The sequence below is a fragment of the Oncorhynchus nerka genome, linkage group LG28, assembly GCF_034236695.1.
Source record: "Oncorhynchus nerka isolate Pitt River linkage group LG28, Oner_Uvic_2.0, whole genome shotgun sequence".
NCBI classification, from domain to species: Eukaryota; Metazoa; Chordata; class Actinopteri; order Salmoniformes; family Salmonidae; genus Oncorhynchus; species Oncorhynchus nerka.
Genome location: NC_088423.1, coordinates 8,097,922 through 8,124,254, shown reverse-complemented (window position 1 = coordinate 8,124,254; position 26,333 = coordinate 8,097,922). Strand labels below are relative to the sequence as shown.

Sequence of the window (26,333 nt, the reverse complement as noted above, 5' to 3'; positions counted from 1 at the left end):
CACCTAGGCAGAGGAACGTGGCCAAAGGCTGCATTTAGACAGGCAGGCCAAATCTGATATTTTTTCCCCATCAATTAGACTTTTGACCAATCACATCAGATATTTTTCAGAGCTGATCTGAATTAGTGAAAAAAAGATCAGAATTGAGCTGCCTGTGTAAACACAGCCATGAAATAGTCTCATTACAGCTGAGGAGTGGTCATTGGGAGCCTCTAGAGGAGATTTGCACAACAAGCACAGAGAAAAATGCTGAATTTCCATTTCTCTCTCAAATAGTGTGTGTACGTTTACTAAATCAAATCAAACATTATTTGTCACACGGGCAGAATACAACAAGTGTAGACCTTACCGTGAAATGCTTACTTACAAGCCCTTAACTAACAATGCAGTTCAAGAAAGAGTGAAACAAATATTTACCAAAAGAACTAAAGTAAAAAAATTATAAAAAGTAACACAATAAAATAATGAGGCTATATACAGGGGGTACAGGCACAGAGACCATGTGCGGGGGCATTGGCCAGCCGAGGCAATCCGTACATGTAGGTAGGAGTGAAGTTACTATGCATAGATAATAAACAGAGAGTAGCAGCAGTGTACATGTAGGTAGGAGTGAAGTTACTATGCATAGATAATAAACAGTGAGTAGCAGCAGTGTACATGTAGGTAGGGATGAAGTGACTATGCATAGATAATAAACAGTGAGTAGCAGCAGTGTACATGTAGGTAGGGGTGAAGTGACTATGCATAGATAATAAACAGTGAGTAGCAGCAGTGTACATGTAGGTAGGGGTGAAGTGACTATGCATAGATAATAAACAGTGAGTAGCAGCAGTGTACATGTAGGTAGGGGTGAAGTTACTATGCATAGATAATAAACAGTGAGTAAGTGTACAAGGTAGGGGTGAAGTTACTATGCATAGATAATAAACAGTGAGCAGCAGCAGTGTACATGTAGGTAGGGGTGAAGTTACTATGCATAGATAATAAACAGTGAGCAGCAGCAGTGTACATGTAGGTAGGGGTGAAGTTACTATGCATAGATAATAAACAGTGAGCAGCAGCAGTGTACATGTAGGTAGGGTGAAGTTACTATGCATAGATAATAAACAGTGAGCAGCAGCAGTGTACATGTAGGTAGGGTGAAGTTACTATGCATAGATAATAAACAGTGAGTAGCAGCAGTGTACATGTAGGTAGGGGTGAAGTTACTATGCATAGATAATAAACAGTGAGTAGCAGCAGTGTACATGTAGGTAGGGGTGAAGTTACTATGCATAGATAATAAACAGTGAGCAGCAGCAGTGTACATGTAGGTAGGGGTGAAGTTACTATGCATAGATAATAAACAGTGAGCAGCAGCAGTGTACATGTAGGTAGGGGTGAAGTTACTATGCATAGATAATAAACAGTGAGCAGCAGCAGTGTACATGTAGGTAGGGGTGAAGTTACTATGCATAGATAATAAACAGTGAGCAGCAGCAGTGTACATGTAGGTAGGGGTGAAGTTACTATGCATAGATAATAAACAGTGAGTAGCAGCAGTGTACATGTAGGTAGGAGTGAAGTTACTATGCATAGATAATAAACAGTGAGTAGCAGCAGTGTACAAACAAAAGGAGGGGGGATGGGGGGTGGGGGGGGGACTGTTCAGCAGTCTTATGGCTTGGGGGTAGAAGCTGCTAAGGAGCCTTTCGGTCCTTGGCAGTTACAATTTACCAGTACTAATGCAAATAACCTAGTGATCTGGTGAAGTATGCATGAACATGATGATATCAACAAGATCACAACCGTTTTTTACATTCATATTTTGTTTATAACAATAGTTAAGGAATTTATGGTTCATTTGATCATGTAAGAAGACCATTCCTACATTCATTTTCATGTAAATTGAGTCCATTTAACTAGGGTAGTCCACTCCACTCAATAGTCTAAGCATCACTATTTTCCACAGAGTCTTGGGATCATGACATCCGGGGGTTACCCTAAATGTTGGATTAATCTAAATGTATTCACCCATCCTTACTCTCAAATAACCTCCCAATGATTTCAGTAAGAACCCACTGGGCACACACTGGTTGAATGAATGTTGGTTGAATCAAAGAGGAAAAGACATTGAATTGACATCTGTGCCCAGGTAGAAGCCAAGCCTAGCATTTGTCCCAAATTACTGTCTATTATCTATATAGTGCACTACTTTTGAACAGAGCCATAGGGAATGACCCATAGGGCTCTGGTAAAAAGTATTAAGTGCACCATACATTTAAGATGCACCATATAGGGAATCGGGAGTCATTTGGGCCAGTCAGAGAGCAGGATCAGATAGATAGGTCTCTCTCTCACACATAATCTGTTGGAGCAGTTTCCTGGCATTTGATTTTGGCAGGCAGAGGTCAATATTCAATCAAAACATTGAACTCTGATCAAATAAATGCATTCCTTTTTGCCAGTAAATTTAATTAGAAACAGAAAAAGCTTTTTTTAACCTGGTTCATTCCAAAGCTGACATATTTTGCATACCATACCCTAATTAATGTTAAATGTTATACAATTACACAAAGTACCAGTCAAAAGTTAGGACACACCTACTCATTTATTTTTTGTATTTTCTACATTGTAGAAAAATAGTGAAGACATCAAAACTATGAAAAAACACCTAAGGAATCATGTAGTAACCGAAAAAACTGTTAAGCAAATTCTTGAAAGTAACCACCCTTTACCTTGATGACAGCTTTGCACACTCTTGGCATTCTCTCAACCAGCGTCATGAGTCACTTGGAATGCATTTCAATTAACAGGTGTGCCTTGTTAAAAGTTAATTAATGCATTTGAGCCAATCAGTTGTGTTGTGACAAGGTAGGGGTGGTATACAGAAGATAGCCCTATTTGGTAAAAGACCAAGTCCATATTATGGCAAGAACAGCTCAAATAAGCAAAGAGAAACAACAGTCCATCATTACTTTAAGAAATGAAGGTCAGTCAATCCGGAACATTTCAAGAACTTTGAAAGTTTCTTCAAGTGCAGTCGCAAAAACCATCAAGCGCTGTGATGAAACTGGCTCTCGACACAGGAAAGGATGACCCAGAGATGCCTCTGCTGCAGAGGATATGTTCATTTGAGTTACCAGCCTCAACATTTGCAGACCAAATGAATTCTTCAAAGGTCAAGTAACAGACACATCTCAACATTGACTGGTCAGTGGAGACTGAATCAGGCCTTCATGGTCAAATTGCTGCAAAGAAAGCACTACTAAAGAACACCAATAAGAAGAACAGACTTGCTTGGGCCAAAAATCACAAGCAATGGACATTCGACTGGTGGAAATCTGTCCTTTGGTCAGATGAGTCCATCACAGTACCAGTGATTCATTTAGAATTCAAGGCATACTTAACCAGCATGGCTACCACAGCATTCTGCAGCAATACGCCATCCTCCTGGTTTGCACTTAGTGGGACTACCATTTGTTTTTCAAACCCAACACACTCCTGCAAGACTGTTGGAAAAGCATTCCAGGTGAAGCTGGTTGCGAGAATGCCAAGAGTGTGCAAAGCTGTGATCAAGGCAAAGGGTGACTACTTTGAAGAATCTCATTTGTTTAACACTTTTTTGGTTACTACATGATTCCACATGTGTTATTTCGTAGTTTTTGATGTCTCCACTATTATTTTATAATGTAGAAAACATTTGTTTTTGTCAAACCCTTGAGTGAGTAAGTGTCCAGACTTTTGACTGGTACTGTAGATGTTTATTTATTGTATACTTTTTTTCAAGAAATCATAGAGTAGTTTGACAAAACTTTTTACAAGCTTTCAAATGATATCAAACTCAACCGTTGATCTTTTCCAGTGATGAAGATATGGATGTGTCATGATAGGCTGGGGTATGTAAAATGGGTCAACTTTGAGCACCTCTATCTCCTGAATGTTTGGCATTCAGGTCTAAAAAGTCACTTCCTGACCACTTCTACCATGGGCAAACACGTATGGAAAGTTTCAAAAAGGGGTGCTGTCAGAAAGGGATTGAAATCAAGGTCCAAATGGCACCCTAGTCCCTACATGTCTTATTGCACAGCGTAAGTGAAGGCTACAGTTACAAGACATGTAAAGGTGATGGGCATTTCTATTGAATAGGAGCATATCAAATTGGTGTCATATGAAAGCTAAGAGTCTATCTTATTGGGAAATTAAGGCATAGAAGGCACCATTTCCAAAGAAAAAAAATTGCCTCTGAAAGCAACGTCAGCACAGTGACTAGAACACATCCGAGTACCGTGAGTAGAGCACAGTGAGTAGAGCAGTGCGTAAAGCACAGTAGTGTACTATACAGTGAGTAGAGCACCGTAGAGCACAATGAGTAGAGCACAGTAGAGTAGAGCACAATACAGTGAGTAGAACACAGTACTGCACAATCTAATAGTACAGTAAAGAAAGGTAGAATACATTGTACTGTACTCTGCTGTGATGTCATTCTCCTCATGTTTCACAAGTTTGGACATTCATATCCATAATTATGCATTTCTGTGTGGTACAGATTAAGGACCCATGATGCAATTCTGTTACCGTATTTCCATTATCGGATGTACAGTTGAAGTCTGAGGTTTACATACACCTTAGCCAAATACATTTAAACTCAGTTCTTCACAATTCCTGACATTTAATCGTAGTAAAAAGTCCCGGTCTTAGGTCAGTTAGGATCACCACTTTATTTTAAGAATGTGAAATGTCAGAATAATAGTAGAGAGAATGAATTACTTCAGCTTTTATTTCTTTAATCACATTCCCAGTGGGTCAGAAGTTTACATATACTCAATTAGTATTTGGTAGCATTGCCTTTAAATTGTTTAACTTGGGTCAAAGTTTTGGGTAGCCTTCCACAAGCTTCCCACAATAAGTTGGGTGAATTTTGGCCCATTCCACTTGACAGAGCTGGTGTAACTGAGTCAGGTTTGTAGGCCTCCTTGCTCGCACACGCTTTTTCAGTTCTGCCCACAGATTTTCCATGGGATTGAGGTCAGGGATTTGTGATGGCCACTCCAATACCTTGACTTTGTTGTCCTAAAGCCATTTTGCCACAATTTTGGAAGTATGCTTGGGGTCAATGTCCATTTGGAAGACCCATTTGCGACCAAGCTTTAACTTCCTGACTGATGTCTTGAGATGTTGATTCAATATATCCACATAATTTATTTCCTCATGATGCCATCTATTTTGTGAAGTGCACCAGTCCCTCCTGCAGCAAAGCACTCCCACAACATGATGCTGCCACCCCGTGCTTCACGGTTGGGATGGTGTTCTTCGGCTTGCAAGCCTCCCCCTTTTTCATCCAAACATAATGATGGTCATTATGGCCAAACAGATCTATTTATGGCCAAACAGTTCAACCCAGAGGGCATTTCTCCAAAAAGTACGATCTTTGTCCCCATGTGCAGTTGCAAACCGTAGTCTGGCTTTCTTTATGGCGGTTTTGGAGCGGTGGCTTCTTCCTTGCTGAGCAGCCTTTCAGGTTATGTTGATATAGGACTTGTTTTACTGTGGATATAGATACTTTTGTACCTGTTTCCTTCAGCGTCTTCACAGGGTCCTTTGCTGTTGTTGTGGGATTGATTTGCACTTTTCGCACCAAAGTACGTTCATCTCTAGGAGACAGAACGCGTCTCCTTCCTGAGCGGTATGACAGCTGTGTGGTCCCATGGTGTTTATACTTGTGTACTATTGTTTGTACAGATGAACGTGGTACCTTCAGGCATTTAGAAATTTCTCCCAAGGATGAACCAGACTTGTGGAGGTCTACACATTTTTTTCTGAGGTCTTGGCTGATTTGTTTTGATTTTCCCATGATGTCAAGCAAAGAGGCACTAAGTTTGAAGGTAGGCCTTGAAATACATCCACAGGTACACCTTCAATTGACTCAAATTATGTAAATTAGCCTATCAGAAGCTTCTAAATTCATGACATAATCTTCTGGAATTTTCCAAGCTGTTTAAAGGCAGTCAACTTAGTGTATGTAAACTTCTGACCCACTGGAATTATGATACAGTGAGTTATAAGTGAAAAAATCTTTCTGTAAACAATTGTTGGAAAAATTACTTGTGTCATGCACAAAGCAGATGTCCTAATCGACTTGCCAAAACTATAGTTTGTTAACAGGAAATTTGTGGAGTGGTTGAAAAACAAGTTTTAATGACTCCGACCTATGTGAATGTAAACTTCAACTGTAAATCCACTTCACTTACTGTAGTTCAATAACCAAAATATACTTTTTCAAACTCATGTTGCCATGATGTTTAACAGTTCTTTGGAAAACGCGATTGCATGATTTTACTGTAATTTCTTTACCAAAGTTTGAATCTGCACAGTTCTTCCACTAAATTTTATTTTGTACATTTTTCAGTGGAAATTGTTAAAAGTAGTCATTGTGCATAGACCTGTATGGTTTGTTAAACTTTGAAATCAATGTTTTTTGTTAGCATAAATTTTAAAGTCAAAGTCAAAGTGTAAAACGCCTTGTCATTCACTCCTGAAAAAGCCTTCGGGACAGATATCTAGCTACACCAAAACATCAACTTATTTCAGGAATCTGTAGCACATGGCACATCATTACAGCTCTAGAACACAGTGAATACAGGTTGAAGGCTCTCTGTACATTCTGTTTGATTAAAGATTATTCATCAGAATTTAGAATGCATCCACTGTACTGTACACAACTTAAATGTTAGCATATGTTGATTTGGATGCATGAAAATAATGACATAGCTGGGAGAGGAAATGTATAGAATATGCAAATAGCTGGCACTAACACATGAACTGTGGATGGATCCCATGCCAGAAAGGAAAGAACTATATAGTGCACTACTTTTGACCATAGGGATCAAATCCAGAACAGCCTAGCCAATCAACCATCCCAGATTTATTTATTTAACCTTTATTTAACCAGGTAGGCCAGTTGAGAACAAGTTCTCATTTACAACTGCGACCTGGCCAAGATAAAGGAAAGCAGTGCGACAAAAACAACAACAGAGTTACACATGGGATAAACAAAATGACAGACAATAACATAATAGAACATCTGTATACAGTGTATGCAAATGAACTATTTACCTAGAAGGCTTAAAATCAGGAAACAATGGAACTAGCCTAAGGTACATGTACTGAGTAGCGATGAGAAATTACCAATAATGTTATCTTGATTGCCGGTGTGCACAGCCTACACACACACACACACACACATATACATGGCATGGTTGGCACTGCCACCTAACCTAAGCCCTGGCTAGCTTCATCGACTAAATTCAACTCTATACCCCACACATCATCATGGAAACGGAACCTCTATTGTGGGACAGTGGGGCTCCACTTGAGGGGTCCTGGCAAGTCCACATGAGTAACAGCTCGTCTGTCCTAAATGCACTACATTGGGAATAGGGTGCCACTTGGGATGCAAATCAGTGTCCCAACAGACAGGGGAAAGTGAAGGGGTCATTAATTCCACTGAGGAGGATTGTGGAGAGCCACAAACCAGCTCTCTGGAAGTTTCAAGTTAGCAAACTAGTTCAAATTCTGTTATAGCAAATGTAACAACAATGTAGGCCTACTTTACAGACTACTTTCAAACTCTACACACTAGTTTATACAGAAATGTACATGTTTACACATTGCCACCCGCAAGCGCAACAATGTAATAAATTCATTCTCAGCATTGAGAAGGATATAAAATGTTCGTTCCATGCTTGACAACATCCTGATACTAGGAGCGGCCTACGTCACATTACCTCGGAACAGGTGAACCAACGATGAAAAGCAGACTCGCGGAATGTTTCAGCTTTCTCAAAAAAACGATGTTGCTTCACTGTGACGCCTGTCAAACCAACCAACTGAAGTCAATGTAATTTGCGTTTGCAAAATGTTTATATTTTTTACGGCGGTATAATTCTCGTCAACGTCACCGGTGCTCTGGCAACAGGTAGCAGCTGGAAGCTACAGCCAGTAGTTTGGGAGTGGTTTGTTGGTAGCCTAAGTTTCTGATTAACTCTTTCCTTTCTGGTTACAGTTGGTATGTATTTGAACCAGCCGAACTAACCGGTTTCTAACCTGTTCTGTGGTTGCCCCACCAACTCCCCACCCACATTCACGAAAGTAAAAAAGAAGAGGAAAGAAAAGGTAGAAAGAGGATTCCGCTTTTGGGAAATCTCAGATAGTCAAATGTTCCAATCAAATTGCATAGGTCCATACACCTAACAGTGATTGTGTCCTGCGAATCGTATTGAATCAGCTGGGCCAGACCGTCCAGACCCTACAGTTGCATTCTAGGGGCAGTGGCACCCCATTGGACTGGCACACAAAAGCAAAAGGGCTTGTGTATATGAGCTGCCACAGAATAACACATGGAGTCTACTATAGCTAGTATATGCTATGTTAGGAATCTTTCCATACATTAGCAGGGATTTTACCCTTTCATGGATAACTTGTACATGTCTGTACAAGACAACAGCACAACCTTCAATCAAACTCACTGCATTCTGTTATCCATAAACTCACCATGTATCTTTAATGCAGATCACAAGGCTCACTTACTGAAAGCATCTTTTGAGTCATGCCTTTGGAAACCAGATGGTATAACTATTTCCCTGAATGTGATATAGTTTGTGATTCATTAGCTGAGTCCTGTTGACCATATTAACTTTTGGGAAATCTGACAGAATAAGTAATATGCCTAGTTCTCATCTGTTTGTGATTCATAGTGCATCCCAAATGGCACCCTATTCCTTATTAAAGGGCACTACTTTTGAACAGAGGCCCTGGTTAAAAGTAGTGCACTGTATATGGCCCTCAAACTCAACTCTGGACCTCGAAGCCAGTTCCTCTACGTTTTTTTATTGTTCCCCTCTAATCAGTGACTGATTTAGACCTGGGACACCAGGTGCATGCAATCAGTTATCAGGTAGAACAGAACACCAGCAGGCCCTGGACCACTGGTAAGAGTTGAGTACCCCTGATATATAAGGAATAGGGTGCCATTGGGGATGCACACTATTGAGTATTTCCCAGAGTATAACAATAATTCCTCTGTGAATCTTGGATAAAATCTCTCCTTTTCTTAAGATGAACACAACAGGGTAACGACAATGAACAAACCAAATAGTGAACATAGTGATTCCCAACCTCAGTAATCATTTCTTCAAAAAGCTGAGGGAAAAAGCATTGACAGAGCATTGCAAGGCTTGATTACTTCTGTGCTTATCCATCAGACCTCTAATGCTTGTCTGGATGCCAGTTCTACCATGACTGAACAGCACACTCTGATGTCAGAAGTTAGTAATACCAGTTAATTTGTCTGACGTTCCCATCCAACTCACATCCTTTACAAATGGCCTCATGTAAATCATTATAAAGTCAAATAAAATACTTGCATACTATAAATGTATGTAGGATGTTATGAATGTCTACAGTGAAACGTAATCTTACCTGAGCTGTAGGGGAAGGGGCTGTAATGTCAAGCGGACCAGAAGTTCGATCCAGGCTCTGCTGTTGTTCTGCTGGTGTTTCAGTTGAACCCAAAGATCCAGCCAGTTCTGTTCCCACAAAGTCTGTCAACTCTGAGTGCTGGGTATCTGATATAGTCTCATAGATATCTGAGTCCTGAGATAAATGAGATAGCCCACTAGGATCCCCTGGCAGTGTTTTCGTTATCCGGCCACCTGAGATCAGCTGTTTATCTTGATCCTTGATAAGTGTAGGAGGGCTTGACTGCAACTGGGGAAGTCTGCTTGTGGGCTCAGGTGAGACATGGAGCTTTAGGGAACAGTGCTGCAACATATCACCAAGACCTTGAGCGTCTGAGGCTGAGGTGAATGAGAAACCTGGAGCTAAACTTCGCCTCTTCAGATCATGTGGCGGGATATCTCTAGTCTCGTTATTGGAGGTCTGCAGTCCCACCATGGTCTTCATGTGCTCATAATGCTTGATATCATCAATGTCGAGTGAGACCCCGAACGTGGACATCCTGAGAGTGGTGGCTCTCGCAGAGTGATCCGTGGACATGCAAACCTTCGTCACAGCACCTGACCATTGACCTTTGTTAGACATGTCCAGTGGCTCTCTGTCAGTCGTTGACTGCAAGAATGTGCGACTCTGAGTCCCAGAATTAGTGAGGTCCAGTGGGCCCTGGGTCTTCACAGAGAGCTCCGTCACATACTTGGCAGGGATATAGAAGGGTTTGGTCCTCTGGTCCTTCCGGACATGCCACCAGTAGTCGTTGGTCCTGGAGACCAGGATGTACCTGTGAACATTAGAGGCCCAGAGAGGCAACGTGAAGAATGTGTTTGGGCTGTGCAATGATGCGTGTACTGTGCATGTATTGTTAAGTTCTATCATCTATATCATGTTGTCTGATCTGTTCCTTTGTAATTTAACTTTTTTACCTAAAGACTAATTTCCATTTTGTGAAATATTTTCTGGACAATAAAGATTTTCAATTCAATTACCTCTCGTTGGGCTTGATGGAGACCAGAGCCCCGTCCTTGGCTGTGTACTCATACTCAAACTGCACCTGCACCATCGCCATGTTACTGTAGTTAGGCCTACAGTTACTGTAGTTAGGCCTAGTTAGCCGCTCTGCTGGATGGAGCCTCTATGTTGAAATGCAGATGGTCACGGTTCAAAAGAGTTCATCTTGGAGCTGGAAACATTGAAAACAGTACATTTAAAATGGGCATATCTGATTTTGTGCGTCTCAAACAGCACCCTATTCTCTTTATAGTGCACTACTTTTTAACCAGGGCACATAGAGAATATGGTGGGCATTTGGGACATACACACATTAAAAACATGATGAAAACAAATTCAGATCCAGTAAACTGAGACAGGACTCCGGCCATACAGTAGTAGACATTTGGAAACCTCAACATTATCTGAGTCATTGAATTATATACATGTGTTTTAATAGGATCTCTGAGGTGGGAGTACTCAGTTACTAACGTCATAGTTGTCCTCATTCAACATGATCCACTTCTGCCTTACAGATTATCATCATAAAGAATGCAGTGACCAGTAAGGCTGTTTCTGTTTCATGATTTTAACCTGAACAATGGACAGGCAGACATCAGTAAAGGTTGTCTCCCATCGCTGTGCATAAAAATATTGCTACAGGAAGTTGCTGCCAGCAGTCACTACAGTTCAGAATGTCAAAACTTAAAGAGCTCTATAGACTCACAACACAGAGCCCACAGAACAGGAAGCCTGTAGCCCAGCACCAACCTGGGTTGATGATGCACAGCTCACTCCATTGTCAAGCTGCAATCTCAGTTTGCCATATAAGGCCTCCAGAAACACGGGGAGAACTTACGAAAACAAAGGACTCAATTCCTTCTTCTAATTTCAGTAGTGACATCATTGACAACCAGGACCAATAACTGGTCAGAAGTCTATTCCCTCTCCATACTAACCCATTCAAAGTGAGTGGACCAACTGATCTGTCAACATGACAGTTGGTTTTTTTGTTGTCAACTGACATAATACTTAGTTCAATTGTTCTAGTAAGAATGCATTTTGAATATTTTCTTTAGGAAAGGGTAACTTTTTGAACTTGATATAGCCTACAGTAACAATCCAACCCTAAATTATAAGGAGTCAGATAGGGGTGGCAGGTAGCCTAGTGGTTAGAGCATTGGACTAGTATCCGAAAGGTTGCAAGATCCAATCCCCGAGCTGACAAGGTTCAAATCTGTTGTTCTGCCCCTGAACAAGGCACTGTTCCTAAACCATCATTGAAAATAAGAATTTGTTCTTAACTGACTTGCCTAGTTAAATAAAGGTAAAATAGTGCATGGAAAACAGAAGTTAAACATGATTTCATCCACACTAAAGGGGAGACTAGCAGAAGTTAAACATGATTTAATCCCCACTAAGGGGGTCTAGCAGAAGTTAAACATGATTTAATCCCCACTAAGGGGGTCTAGCAGAAGTTAACTATGATGTCCCCCTTAGTGGGACTAGCAGAGGTTAAACATGATTTAATCCACACTAAGGGGGTTTAGCAGAAGTTAAACATGCTTTAATCCCCACTAAGGTGGCCTATCAGAAATTAAACATGATTTAATCCACACTAAGGGGGTTTAGCAGAAGTTAAACATGCTTTAATCCCCACTAAGGGGGCCTAACAGAAATTAAACATGATTTAATCCCCACTAAAGGGGTTTAGCAGAAGTTAAACATGATTTAATCCCCACTAAGGTGGCCTATCAGAAATTAAACATGATTTAATCCACACTAAGGGGGTTTAGCAGAAGTTAAACATGCTTTAATCCCCACTAAGGGGGCCTAACAGAAATTAAACATGATTTAATCCCCACTAAAGGGGTTTAGCAGAAGTTAAACATGATTTAATCCCCACTAAAGGGGTTTAGCAGAAGTTAAACATGATTTAATCCCCACTAAAGGGGACTAGCATGAGTTAAACATGATTTAATCCTCACTAAAGGGGCCTAGCAGAAGTTAAACATGATTTAATCCCCACTAAAGGGGACTAGCATGAGTTAAACATGATTTAATCCTCACTAAAGGGGCCTAGCAGAAGATAAACATGATTTAATCCCCACCAAGGGGTCTAGCAGAAATTAAACATGATTTAATCCCCACTAAAGGGGTTTAGTAGAAGTTAAACATGATTTAATCCCCACCAAGGGGTCTAGCAGAAGTTAAACATGATTTAATCCCCACCAAGGGGTCTAGCAGAAGTTAAACATGATTTAATCCCCACTAAAGGGGTTTAGCAGAAGTTAAACATGATTTAATCCCCACTAAAGGGGACTAGCATGAGTTAAACATGATTTAATCCTCACTAAAGGGGCCTAGCAGAAGATAAACATGATGTAATCCCCACCAAGGGGTCTAGCAGAAGGTAAACATGATTTAATCCCCACTAAAAGGGTCTAGCAGAAATTAAACATGATTTAATCCCCACTAAAAGGGACTAGCAGAAGGTAAACATGATTTAATCCACACTAAAGGGGGACCAGCATAAAATAAACATGATTTAATCCACACTAAAGGGGGACTAGCAGAAATTAAACATGATTTCATCCCCAGTAAGGGGGACTAGAATACATTAAACATGATTTCATCCCCAGTAAGGGGGACTAGAATACATTAAACATGATGTAATCCACACTAAGGGGGTCTAGCAGAAGTGTTGTTCAAAGGGAATCTCATGTTAAAATAATAATGCACATTAACAGTACATCAAACTTTTACAAGAAAACGAATGTAATTCAAGGCTTGACAATACAGTAGGTATTCATACCTGGAGGTGGGCATACAGCCAGAAGACTTGTACAAACTCTGTCCTCTACTCTCTGAATGTTCAGTGGATCCCAGACGTTAGAGTAAGTTTAGTAAATCTACCATTTGCATTAATTCCCATCATATTATACCTGGTAAATATTTCTCTTTTAGCATCTATTTTCCATCACATTACAGTTCACTTGTCCAAGAAAGTTTTGAGCTCCTGTAGTGTTGGTTATAAAGCCTAGTTGTCTACCACGGGGCTGTGTGTGTGTGCACAGGTTTCAACTTGCCTGACTGCCTCTGTATCATTTCCTGTTCTACTGACTGTGTAAAGGAACAACACTGAGAGAATGGAGACTGGGGGACAGGAACACACACACAGAGAGCTATGAAAAATGGGAGTGACTCAATATATAGTTCTATTCAGTCCCTCATGAAACATCATCTGGTTTCCTAGGAGTCTGTGACCAAACTGACTGTTACTTCCCTTTAGAACTACAGTGGGGAATATTCTCTGGTTATAGGCTAACAGCCATATGAAATTGATCAATTACAAACAAATATGTGTGTATCCTATGGGCCCTGGTCAAAAGTAATGCACTATATAGGGAATTAGGTACTGTTTGGGATGCAGTAATTGTCAATAAGTGTTGTCAATAAATACCCTCTAGCCTACATGCCAGTGTGAGTTTCTGCTGGTTTAGCATTATATGGCAGTTGGCCAAAAAGGGGAAGCAAACACTGGTATCAAGATTATTTTAGATCTTGGTTTTGTTAGGAATCACATTCGTTTAGCCTCAGAATATCTTCATCTGGCCTCTAAAGAAAAGCAAGTCAGTAAATTGCACAGTAAAACCATGCCTCGCCCATTCTCTATAGGAGTGTTTCCCAACAGCACACGTTGTTGTTGTAGTCCCGGACAAGCACACCTGATTCAACTTGTCAAATAATCATCAAGACCTTGAGTTTTTTTGTTACCTTTATTTAACTAGGCAAGTCAGTTAAGAACACATTCTTATTTTCAATGATGGCCTAGGAACAGTGGGTTAACTGCCTTGTTTGTGGGCAGAGCGACAGATTTGAACCTGGTCAGCTCGGTGATTCGATCTTGCAACCTTTCGGTTACTAGTCCAACACCACTAGGCTACCTGCCACCCCAGTTGAATCAGGTGAGTTTGTCAGGGGCAACAACAAAAATGTGTGCTGTTGGGAATACTGGAAGACTGGAGACACTGGCCTAGAGGAGGATGTGCCAGAGGTTGGATGCCTGAATTTCCCTCTTTGGGGAATTTAAGACATAATATTTAAAGAAACAAGACCAATGTATATCTGGTTTGTCACAGAAACTCTATTTCTGCGTTCCTGCCGCTCTGTCCTTCAGTCTAGACTACACACCAAAACTATGCACTTTAGTGACTACATTACCGACAACCCCCAGCCATGTAACCTCTGACCTTAGTGATGACAACATCTTTCTTCTGGCTGAGGCGGTGACAGGGGTCCACACACTGGTGCTCTGCTGCTGGGTTCCAAGCCTGGTACACACGCACACGCACACACACACACACACACACACACACACACACACACACACACACACACACACACACACACACACACACACACACACACACACACACACACACACACACACACACACACACACACACACACACACACACACACATCTCAGAGTGTCTGTTGCTGCATGTTACACACATCTCTGTGTGTATGTCTGTTACTGCATGTTACACACATCTCTGTGTGTATGTCTGTTACTGCATGTTACACACACCTCTGTGTGTATGTCTGTTACTGCATGTTACACACATCTCTGTGTGTATGTCTGTTACTGCATGGTACACACATCTCGGTGTGTATGTCTGTTACTGCATGGTACACACATCTCGGTGTGTATGTCTGTTACTGCATGGTACACACATCTCGGTGTGTATGTCTGTTACTGCATTGTACACACATCTCTGAGTGTCTGTTACTGCATGTTACACACATCTCTGTGTGTATGTCTGTTACTGCATGTTACACACATCTCTGTGTGTATGTCTGTTACTGCATGGTACACACATCTCTGTGTGTATGTCTGTTACTGCGTGTTACACACATCTCTGTGTGTATGTCTGTTACTGCATGTTACACACATCTCTGTGTGTATGTCTGTTACTGCATGGTACACACATCTCGGTGTGTATGTCTGTTACTGCATGGTACACACATCTCGGTGTGTATGTCTGTTACTGCATGGTACACACACTCACTGGGTCCATGAGAAAGACGGGTGAAGCGGCAGTGAGGTCTACCCCCCCCCCAATGGGCTCCCGAGTGCGCCGCTCTGTATCTCCTAGATGACCTGAGCCCGCCTCTTCTGGCTCATTGTGCCATCCAGACACAAACGGGAGAGCGAGTTGAAAAGGCCAGCTCTTATTGAGCAGTTTCAGCACCCCTGAACCATTAATTTGTTGTAATTGCCAAACACCCCTTATATCTTATTAGTGTACCTTTAAGTCACACCACTTGTACTGGCCATAGTTCGCCATTCCCCGCGCTCCTCACTCAATCTAGCAAATGCCGTCAGAGTGAGATCGAGGTCAAATATGAATGGACTCACTGGACTATTCCTCATGTTTCTTTTATTTGACCTGTGTTTAGTGTGTGCATGTAATTATAAGTACTCTCCAACATGTCATGGGGTTTTAGTTGGGTATTTCTAAGACAGAAAAGTATTTACCATATTCATAAGGTTTATAAAGTTATTCCTATTCCATGTGAGTCATGCTGCTTCTATCCTGCTAGCCAAGATATTAGCCAGTCATGCTAGCTCGTAATGTTGTGTACCACATGCCTCGTTAAGGATAGCAGACACACACACAGTGCATTCGGAAAGTATTCAGACCCCTTCACTTTTTTTCCATTTTGTTACAGCCTTATTCTAAAATGGATTAAATAAATGAAAAAAATCTGCCTTCCGAGTGGCGCAGCGGATTAAGGCACTGCATCGCAGTGTTGCGCAGTCACTACAGCCTGGGGTTCGAGATTTCACTACAGCCCAGGCTGTGTCATTACCGGCCGTGACCGGGAGTACAATAGGGTGGCGCACAATTGGACCAGCATCATCTGGGTTAGGGAAGGATTTGGCCAGGGGGGCCTTACTTGGCTCATCGTGCTCTAGTGACTACATGTGGCAGGATGGGCACCTGCAGGCTGACTTCGGTCGTTTTCTCTGACACACTGGTGCAGCTGGCTATAATCGAATTATAATCGAATTACAGTATTATCATACATGTAAATCCATGTCGACTCAATTATTCTTTCTTTTTTTGATAGGAAATTGTTGATGAACCTACAGTTGATGTATTCATAAAAGAATGCAGGTAATCATTGCTGATGACAAATATGGGCAGTGTGATTTTCAGATTTAAAAAATAGATTTTCTGTTACTGCATACAGGATGAGGGTTTACTCGATTCGACCACAAACAGTCTACTGGCTATGTGACATTCAGATTGTGTTTTATATAGGATATTGTTTCAGATGGCTGATTCTCATAACAGCTGGTTGGGGATGTTCATCAGAACACCTTTGTGGTAGAAGAAAACACTTAGGCCCAACGTGTTTAAGGAACTTTCCATTCCATCTGGTTAATGTATACCTATTATGACATCTTTGTATCGGATTTTAACTGTTAAATATCTTGAAAATCTATGAAAAGTTTGAATGGTATGGAAATTCCATTTGCTTTTGAATACCAGCATCAAAACTTTGTTCACCAAGTAAAATAAACTAATCTCACTCGTATTTTGGGAACAGTAGTTCCAACTAGCCTGTGTACCAGTCAGTTTGTGCTTTCATTCCACTCCTTGACGGCATAGAATGATCGCGTAAACAGGCTAGTTGCAAACCATTTATTTTTTAGGTATGAAACTATTGGCATGATGCTTTAGTGCTTTGCTACATGATTGTGCAACCTTGCCATTTCCATCACTGATTAAATAGAAACAAAATTACAGGTTTGTCAACTTTATTGATTTAGGGAGGGAAAAAAATATTCATGTGATTGTTCATGTGGAACTCACAATGTTCTCTGAAAGTAATAAATGTACTAAAATATATTTTAGTATCCCTTTAACTGAGTGGACCTTTTAGTCCAGCATAAAACAGATTAAGTGGAGCTTCTGTCCCTTGAATAGTTTACTAACAAAAGCATTTGCTAAACCTGGACCATAATCGAGTAATGCAAAATTCAAGGCATAGTTAGAGAAACCAAGGTAGGATGTGCAAACCAAGGTATGAGAGACATTTAAATAGCAAGTGGCCTTAACTCAGCAGGTTGGCTAAGTTCTGGGAATCAGTGAGTGCAAGGAATGTAAAATGTATTCATTAAAATACAGCTAGTATAAATAGTATAAAATGTTGCATGAATTGAATTTTATATGTTTAAATCTATTTAATTGTTGAGTAGTTTCTCAGTGTTCTGTCAGGGGACATGTGCCCAATGCAAACAGGGATTGTCCTAGTAAAGTAGACAAGATGTCACTCATCACATTTAAAATGTATTCGTAATTACAATGGTGTCAGAAGTATGCACCAAATGTCACATTGATCCATAATTAAAGAAAATGCATTTATTCAATTAACAAGTATATACATAAAGGGCGTGGTGACAAACAGTACACTAGGAGTCACATTTCCAATGGGGCAGATAAGCAAAATCAATTACACACCAAGAAAATGTTTTTCTGTTTTCCGTTTATTCTTGTATCTTGGGACATTAACTAAAACTCATCCTATTCCAGAGACCACTGTCTTTAAAAGTTTCCAGAGAAAAAGTCCTGGCTTGTGAAAAGGACTGGAGCTATTCTACTTGTTGGCAGTTCTATTCGCTTTTTGACTTCTTGCTGTCATTCCCGTTCTTCTCTGGGATAATCTCTTCAGGCTTTCTCTTCTTGGTGATGTCGGCCATGCTGTTGCCAGGGTGAGCGCCGAACGTGATGATGATGCAGGTCATGTTGTCACAGCCTGTACCATCTCCAGACGTATCAGGTGCAAGGCAATGGTCAAGTAGCTACGGAGACAAAATAAAAAGTTCATAGTTCATTGTTAAAGAATGAAAAAGGTTATGCATACAGGGGACTGGTGGATCAAGTAAAACAAATGTATTAAAAAAGCTATATCTCTTACCTCTTCAACTATGGAGGACAGAGGCCTGGCAACGCCACTGGCATCAGGCTTTATTTTCTGACTGACAAAGTCCACAACATCCTGACTGCTCATGACGTTCCTGTGGATGACACTCATTAAGGAGGAATTCAGAGGTGGTTCCATTTCACAAATTGATTATTGAAGTACGGCCTAATTTAAGAGAAAACAGTACTATAAAACGCTAGTATCAAACAAGCTGTACCAGATTCCGTCGCATGCAATGACCATGAAGTCATGCTCAGGGTTGAGGGTGAGCACTTTGACGTCAGGCATTGAGGAGATCATCTGCTCCTCTGGGCCAAGGGCCTTGTTTCGTTTGTAAAAGTGATCGCCTGAAAACACAACAAAGGCCATTCAGTTATGTCCTTTCAGTCTGATGCCCGTTCTTCAACAGCAAGGCCATTCTTTACTGGAAACTATGCCTGATATTTCAATCGAAACACCAATGCCAGGGCTAGGATATGCAGGAGGATCCATTTACCGATGGCCCTGGAGAGGTTGAGTCCTCCGTTGACGCGGCCGTCCATGGTGACCTTTCCCCCAGCATTCTTTATCCTGGCCAGCTCCAGCTCATCTTCTGGCTTGTGGTCGTAGGACATGTCTATGGCCTTGCCCTTCTCAGACACCACACAGCGGGAGTCCCCGGCGTTTGCTACAATCAGCTGTTTCCCTCTGATCAGAGCCACCACCGCTGTAGTGCCACTGTCTGAGCCAGGCTAGGAGGGGTAGAGACACAGAGCTCTTATCGGAGAATAGCCGCCTTCAGTTTAATCCAGGTCAAAACACAAAGGCAGGATAGAATGTTGCATTAGTGAGACAAAAAGTGACCACTACTTCAGATAGACATGAATAGCCCCATTACAACAACCAGGGCTACTCAGGCTCTCCATTCAGGTTTGTTTCCTTTAGGGTTATGGCAGGATCTAAATTAAGCTGTGTATTCTACCTCTTCTTTTCCATCCATTCCGGGGTAGCACATCTCTTCCTCCTCATCCTCTCCCTCTTCAGTGTCTTCCTCTTCATCATCACTGCTTTCACCTTCCTCACTGCCATCCTGTAGAAACATAATTACATCATTAACCCACATACGATTCTTTCAAAAAAGTATAAAAATCTTAGACTTTAATTGTTCAAATCCAGTGGGGGAAATCTGATCCAGCAGAGGTGACCAACCCTCCTCCTGGAGAGCAGTCCTTCTGCAGACATTTTCTCCAACCAGAATCTCAGACAATAGCTGCTCACCAGGACGATGATTATCTTAACCAGGTGAGTAAGAACCGTTGGCAAAAGCCTACACACCCAGTAGCTCTTCAGGTAGAGGGTTGGCCAGAGTTACAGTAATTCCTGAAGGCTTGTTCTTCCACCTCACCTCCTCTTCACTTCCCTCATCTTCCTCTTCCCCCGACTCGTCACTGTCCTCAAAGAACTTGGAGCTGGTATCTCCCGGAGCCGGGGCCGCTGACGAAGAGCAAGAAGGCCCGGTGTCCTTCTCTCCTTCACAGGACCCTGCTGCTCCTGTCGCTGAAGAGCTGTCCGCTCCTGCTCTCCTGCAGGCCCGCAGCTTGGAGAATCCTGCACCAGCCTTGGCCTTCCCATTGCTGTCCATCTCACCCTCCACTTCTCCATTGATGCCCTTCTCCCCATAGGAATGTGGTTCACCTTCCCCAGACTCTTTGTTGCCCTCCGGACAGAGCTTCTTGTGTTTGAGTGCATTGCGGTTCTGTCCGTAGCGAACGAGCAGCTCTTCAATGGTCAAGGTGGCCTCCTCATGCAAAAGTTCTGCCTCCTCATTGTCCACTAACAGAGGGAAAGGAACACACAGGGTTGAATTACAAATAATTTGTTTTGAATAATGGTTTATGATTCCAGCCACAGGAATGTCTAACTAAATATGAAGCATTTTGCTACACCCGCTAAACACGTATGTGACCAATCATTTTACTAGATCTTGGGCAGTTGGAGTCTACTCACAATCATCTTCTTCAGCAACTTTTTCATTTGGTGCTTCCTCTTGTGGGCGGCCAGCGATCTGAACAAGCTCTTTGATCACTTCCTCTGTGGTCACCCTGCTATCAATTGCCAGAAATGCATCCTCCAAAGCCTGAAACACATCGACATGCATTCACCCAGTAAGACAATGTATGCTCCTATGGAGGAAAGTTTGACAAAGAGCACAAGATCTACAACCAAAATTGGTACTCACTTTAATATTGTTTAAAGATGCAATATCGCTCCACAATTTCCTAGTTGCTTAAATTCTAATAGTTTGCCTAGTTTCAGTTTGTGACAACACAAGCAGTCATTGTGTAGAAAATCATTGTACCATCTAAACCGCGGTGAAATATATTTTCCATAACCAAAAAGCTAGTATATTTACAGCTGATGAACAAAAGACGCAATAACAAAACTTTACGGGAAGCATAGAAATAGAGCACATAGAACATACACCTCGTCGACTTGCTTTCAATGACTGACATATCTATAAAACACATTTCTACGCATATTTCAAATAAAATTGTATTTGTTACATGCGCCGAATACAACAGGTATAGATAGACCTTACCGTGAAATGCTTACTTACAAGCCCTTAACCAACAATGCAGTTCAAGAAAAAGAAAATATTTACTAAACAAACTAAAGTAAAAAATATTTTGGTCATGTCACCCAAAATGTTACATTGTAACTTTAAGGGTGCCCAAAATGCATTATTTATTGGTAGGCCTGCTTAATTGTTACATATCCAACAGAAGGTAGCCTAGTGGTTAGACCTTTGGGCCAGTAACTGAAAGGTTGTTGATCAAATCCCCAGGCAGACAAGGTAAAAATCTGTCATTCTGCCCCTGAACAAGGCAATTAACCCACTGTTCCCCAGTAGGTCGTCATTGTAAATAAGAATTTGTTCTTAACTGATTTGCTTAGTTAAATGAAGGTTAAATTGTATTTTTTTAAACTGCCCATGTCAAAAGGATTCCTTTCCCTAGCCCAATTGCATTCTTCCACTCACCTTTTGCAGTTTGCCATCTTTGTAAGCCTTTTGTTCTTTAATGGTATCAGGTAGGTACTTGGAACAGTACAATGCAACTTCCTCACCTGTGAAGGCAAAAGCATTTAAAGTAATGATTACTTAACTTAAAGTAACTAGCTTAATAGTCTCCGGTATTCACAAAAAGGTTGTGGTATGCTCAAAAAAGTTGATCTTAGGGATAGTAAGAATACACAGTACCTCCATGTCCATCATACACAGAAAACATGGCCGTTTCATCATCCAGTTCTAAAATGCAGTTGTGAGCATCCTGTTGCAAGAAACAAAAACATATTACTCTCATGGAATGCCAAATTCCCAATCTGATCCTCATCATACCGAATCAATGGTGTAAAGTACTTAAGTATAAATACTTTAAACTGAATTTGTATTTTTGGGGTTACTTTACTACATTCCTAAAGAAAAATTAACCTTTTACTCCATAAATTCTCTGACACCCAAAAGTACTTGTTACATTTTGAATGCTTAGCAGGACTGGAAAACAGGCTAATTCACACACTTATGAACTGAACATCCCTGGTCATCACTACTGCCTCTGATCTGGGGGACTCACTAAAGACAAACGCTTTGATTGTAAATGATGACAGTGTGTGCCCCTGGCTTTCAGCCCCTTTCTGTAAATAAAAAAAAGGAAATGGTGGACCCTGGTTTGAATTTACTGAAGTTTGACAGTTGGGTAGTTCTTCCACCACTGTACCTAATCATCACCAGCTTCCAATTGACTAAATCACCCCCCTACCTCTCTCAGGTAACTATTCCCCAAGTAGTTGCTATAAATGAGAATGTGTCAGTTAACTTACCTGGTAAAATAAATAGACACATTGAGCCTTCCATCAGATTTTATAAATCATTAAATCAGACTAGTGCCATTTGAATGTGAAAATGTAATGGAATGCATTTGTTGGCACAGTCTTAATGGTATGCACATCTTACAGACGTGGCTTTAAAGGGGAACATACCAAATTTAGCGTGGAATCTCCATATCAGTGCATGCAGGAAAGTTAGCTACATAGCTAGCTAGTTTAGCTACCCAGTAACAATTTAGCTACCCAGCTAACGATAGCTACAAACAAAGTCTTCCTGCACAACAACGTTGAGTTTCATATTTAAGCCTCAACTAAGTTAACACTATGACACATTAATGGTTGGAATCATATAGCTAGTTACCTAAGATGCCAAACTTTAAAGTTATATAAGGACTACCTATCCCTTACAGCCAGTTTGATAAAGCTTTTTATTGTCGTCTAAACCAAATAATGTAATTCGCATTCTTGCTAGGTGGTAACTAGACAACATTGGCAAAGAACTACTGATGAATCCAATCCAACACACAATGTTTTTAGATCATCTTACCTCCATAGAGACACGCCAACCCTGCATGGCTGCAAAGCCGAAGCTCATCTTTTGGTTTCCACCATTGGAAGAGGACTTCACTGTGTTGGGTTGCGACAAGTAGGCTCCCATGATGTAGCTACCAACAAACAGTGGGTTTCAATCTGGTTGGTGTTGGAAAATCCGATTTAACGTTAGCAGGACAAAAACATGGTGATCAATTAAATTACACAGATGCTCCAACTTCATCTTACAATTCCTTATATCATACAGTGGAGTATAAACATTGCAATTGTCGCAAAGGGCTTCCTTATTATTATTGATAGCTAACGTTGGCTAGGCTAACAAACGAGCATAGCTAGCTACAGTTGTTATTCGCAAACGAGCCATTTCCATTACAGAGAAGCCAAATGGGAAACTTCAAACACCATCAACCGGAAGATTATAGTTGCTATCAAAACATTTCTGGCCTGTGAGTCACAATTTGAACATTGTACGGGAAAATACAAGCACGTGTACTGCAAACGTTAACAACATAGCTAGCTAGCTATAAACATACCTCTCAAAAAGAACGGGAGACATAAAGGAAGCGGAAACGCTGTGATGAATGAGAAACACGCATGCCTATTTGTGAGCAGGGGCGTTCAGAAAGCCTCCGTTCAGAAAGTGCGCCAAAACTTTATCTGCAATGAACGAAGACGTCCATGTGGTGTCGCCAAAGCCACTTATTCTAGTGTGGCCAACAAACGTGGGAGTAGATCCCTATTTCCCAGTGGTGTAATGTACTTACGTAAAAATACTTTAAAGTAGGTGTTTGGGGTATCTGCACTTTACTTTGTCATTTATATTTTTGACAACTTTTACTTTTACTTCAATAAATTCCTAAACAAAATGATGGTAATTTTACTCCATACATTTTCCCTGACACCCAAAACTACTCGCTGCATTTTAAATGATAAGCAGGACAGGAAAATTGTCTAATTCACACACGTATCAAATCAAATCAAATCAAATTGTATTTGTCACATACACATGGTTAGCAGATGTTAATGCGAGTGTAGCGAAATGCTTGTGCTTCTAGTTCCGACAATGCAGTGATAACCAACAAGTAATCTAACTAACAATTCCAAAACTACTGTCTTATACACAGTGTAAGGGGATAAAGAATATGTACATAAGGATATATGAATGAGTGATGGTACAGAGCAGCATACAGTAGATGGTATCGAGTACAGTATATACATATGAGATGAGAATGTAGACAAAGTAAACAAAGTGGCATAGTTAAAGTGGCTAGTGATACATGCATTACATAAGGATGCAGTCGATGATGTAGAGTACAGTATATACGTATGCATATGAGATGAATAATGTAGGGTAAGTAACATTATATAAGGTAGCATTGTTTAAAGTGGCTAGTGATATATTTACAACATTTCCCATCAATTCCCATTATTAAAGTGGCTGGAGTTGGGTCAGTGTCAATGACAGTGTGTTGGCAGCAGCCACTCAATGTTAGTGGTGGCTGTTTAACAGTCTGATGGCCTTGAGATAGAAGCTGTTTTTCAGTCTCTCGGTCCCAGCTTTGATGCACCTGTACTGACCTCGCCTTCTGGATGATAGCGGGGTGAACAGGCAGTGGTTCGGGTGGTTGATGTCCTTGATGATCTTTATGGCCTTCCTGTAACATCGGGTGGTGTAGGTGTCCTGGAGGGCAGGTAGTTTTCCCCGGTGATGCGTTGTGCAGACCTCACTACCCTCTGGAGAGCCTTACGGTTGAGGGCGGAGCAGTTGCCGTACCAGGCGGTGATACAGCCCGCCAGGATGCTCTCGATTGTGCATCTGTAGAAGTTTGTGAGTGCTTTTGGTGACAAGCCGAATTTCTTCAGCCTCCTGAGGTTGAAGAGGCGCTGCTGCGCCTTCTTCACGACGCTGTCAGTGTGAGTGGACCAATTCAGTTTGTCTGTGATGTGTATGCCGAGGAACTTAAAACTTGCTACCCTCTCCACTACTGTTCCATCGATGTGGATAGGGGGGTGTTCCCTCTGCTGTTTCCTGAAGTCCACGATCATCTCCTTAGTTTTGTTGACGTTGAGTGTGAGGTTATTTTCCTGACACCACGCTCCGAGGGCCCTCACCTCCTCCCTGTAGGCCGTCTCGTCGTTGTTGGTAATCAAGCCTACCACTGTTGTGTGGTCCGCAAACTTGATGATTGAGTTGGAGGCGTGCGTGGCCACGCAGTCGTGGGTGAACAGGGAGTACAGGAGAGGGCTCAGAACGCACCCTTGTGGGGCCCCCGTGTTGAGGATCAGCGGGGAGGAGATGTTGTTGCCTACCCTCACCACCTGGGGGCGGCCCGTCAAGAGAACATGCCTGGTCATTCCTACTGCCTATGATCTGGTGGACTCACTAAACACATGCTTCATCTGTAAATGATGTGAGTGTTGGCGTGTGTCCCTGGCTACCAGTAAATAAATAAAAACTACAAAATGTGGCCACCTGCTTTGCTTAATATAAAGAATTTGAAATTATTTTCACTTGTACTTTTACTTTTGATACTTAGGTATATTTGAGCAATTACATTTACTTTTGACACTTAAGTATATTTAAAACCAAATACTTCATAGTCATTTTCTATGAAGGTATCTTTAGTTTTACTCAAGTATAACAATTGGGTACTTTTTCCACCACTGCTATTTCCTTTGCTCGTTTCTTTTACTTTTAACATAAAGTTATTTCATCGGTAGACATGAAAGAGAGGCTAAATACGCAATCAGTGGTGTAGTGGAGGGTTTACGCAGGTATACGTTGTATACCCACGTATTTTTCAATGGGCATTGTGTATAGGCCTGCTAACTTCTTTATCCCCACGATGCATATCAAAGTAGTGTAGCGGAAGTAGGCTATGCGCCATATGAATTAATAAGGCTGATGGAACAGATCAGGGCCTGGTTTCTCGATGGCATGGAACACTTACGAGTGTTAACGATGTATCTTTCCTACAACCACTGAAGATGTAGACCTAACATGAATGTTTGCTAAGTGCTAGTTGGAGCATGTGTCGATAGGGCTGCTGATAGGATTGAAATACATGCTCTCTGATCAGCTTTCTCCATTCAAATCTTACCTTAACATTATAATTATTTCACAATACCGACGAGACCTAGAGAGATATTACCACCTATGACTGCAAATACTGAGGCTGCTTATTATGAAGCTTATCCAATGAAAATGCACAAGATCACTAATTTGGCACATCATTGCGCACATTAGGCTACACATCATGAAATATATTGCGACAAGTTTCAGATAGAGCCTACAAGAAGCAAAGTATAAGTCAATTGATTGATTATGACATGTGTTTCAATATGATTGAAATAGGCTATATAGCCTAGGGTACTGTTTATATTTTAAGGCTAGGTTCATCATTAAAACCTTTATAGGAGCATCGTTAATCTCTGAG

General features: G+C 41.2%; 2 protein-coding genes across 2 annotated transcripts in view; both read right to left on the bottom strand.

Moving 5' to 3' along the window:
• Nucleotides 1-13,566, bottom strand: part of LOC115112858 (rho GTPase-activating protein 27-like) — a 51,438-nt gene extending 37,872 nt beyond the window's left edge. The window contains exons 1-3 of the mRNA XM_065012615.1: nt 13,295-13,566; nt 10,479-10,672; nt 9,460-10,273 (exon numbers count right to left, since the gene is read on the bottom strand). Coding sequence (XP_064868687.1) covers nt 9,460-10,273; nt 10,479-10,558 — 894 coding nt within the window. The 5' untranslated portion in view covers nt 10,559-10,672; nt 13,295-13,566. The remainder of the gene's footprint in view (nt 1-9,459; nt 10,274-10,478; nt 10,673-13,294) is intronic.
• A 4,332-nt stretch (nt 13,567-17,898) lies between these two features.
• LOC115112856 (protein phosphatase 1G-like) lies at nt 17,899-23,515 on the bottom strand. The gene is made up of 11 exons (XM_029639867.2): nt 23,430-23,515; nt 22,892-23,034; nt 21,719-21,788; nt 21,500-21,585; nt 20,467-20,596; nt 19,865-20,292; nt 19,442-19,549; nt 18,977-19,211; nt 18,698-18,827; nt 18,475-18,574; nt 17,899-18,358 (listed from the first exon to the last, which is right to left on the bottom strand). Exons 2-11 carry the CDS (start codon nt 23,000-23,002, stop codon nt 18,170-18,172), a joined length of 1,587 nt encoding a protein of 528 aa, XP_029495727.1. The 5' UTR covers nt 23,003-23,034; nt 23,430-23,515; the 3' UTR covers nt 17,899-18,169.
• Between the last annotated feature and the right edge of the window lie 2,818 nt (nt 23,516-26,333).

Coding starts and splice junctions, on each gene's coding strand:
- LOC115112856 (XM_029639867.2), bottom strand. CDS start 23,002: ATGGGAGCCTACTTGTCGCAACCCAACACAGTGAAGTCCTCTTCCAAT. Junction 21,586..21,718: donor TGTGTATGATGGACATGGAG/GTACTGTGTATT, acceptor TTGCCTTCACAG/GTGAGGAAGTTGCATTGTAC. Junction 18,828..18,976: donor CAACCTCTCCAGGGCCATCG/GTAAATGGATCC, acceptor TTGTGTTTTCAG/GCGATCACTTTTACAAACGA.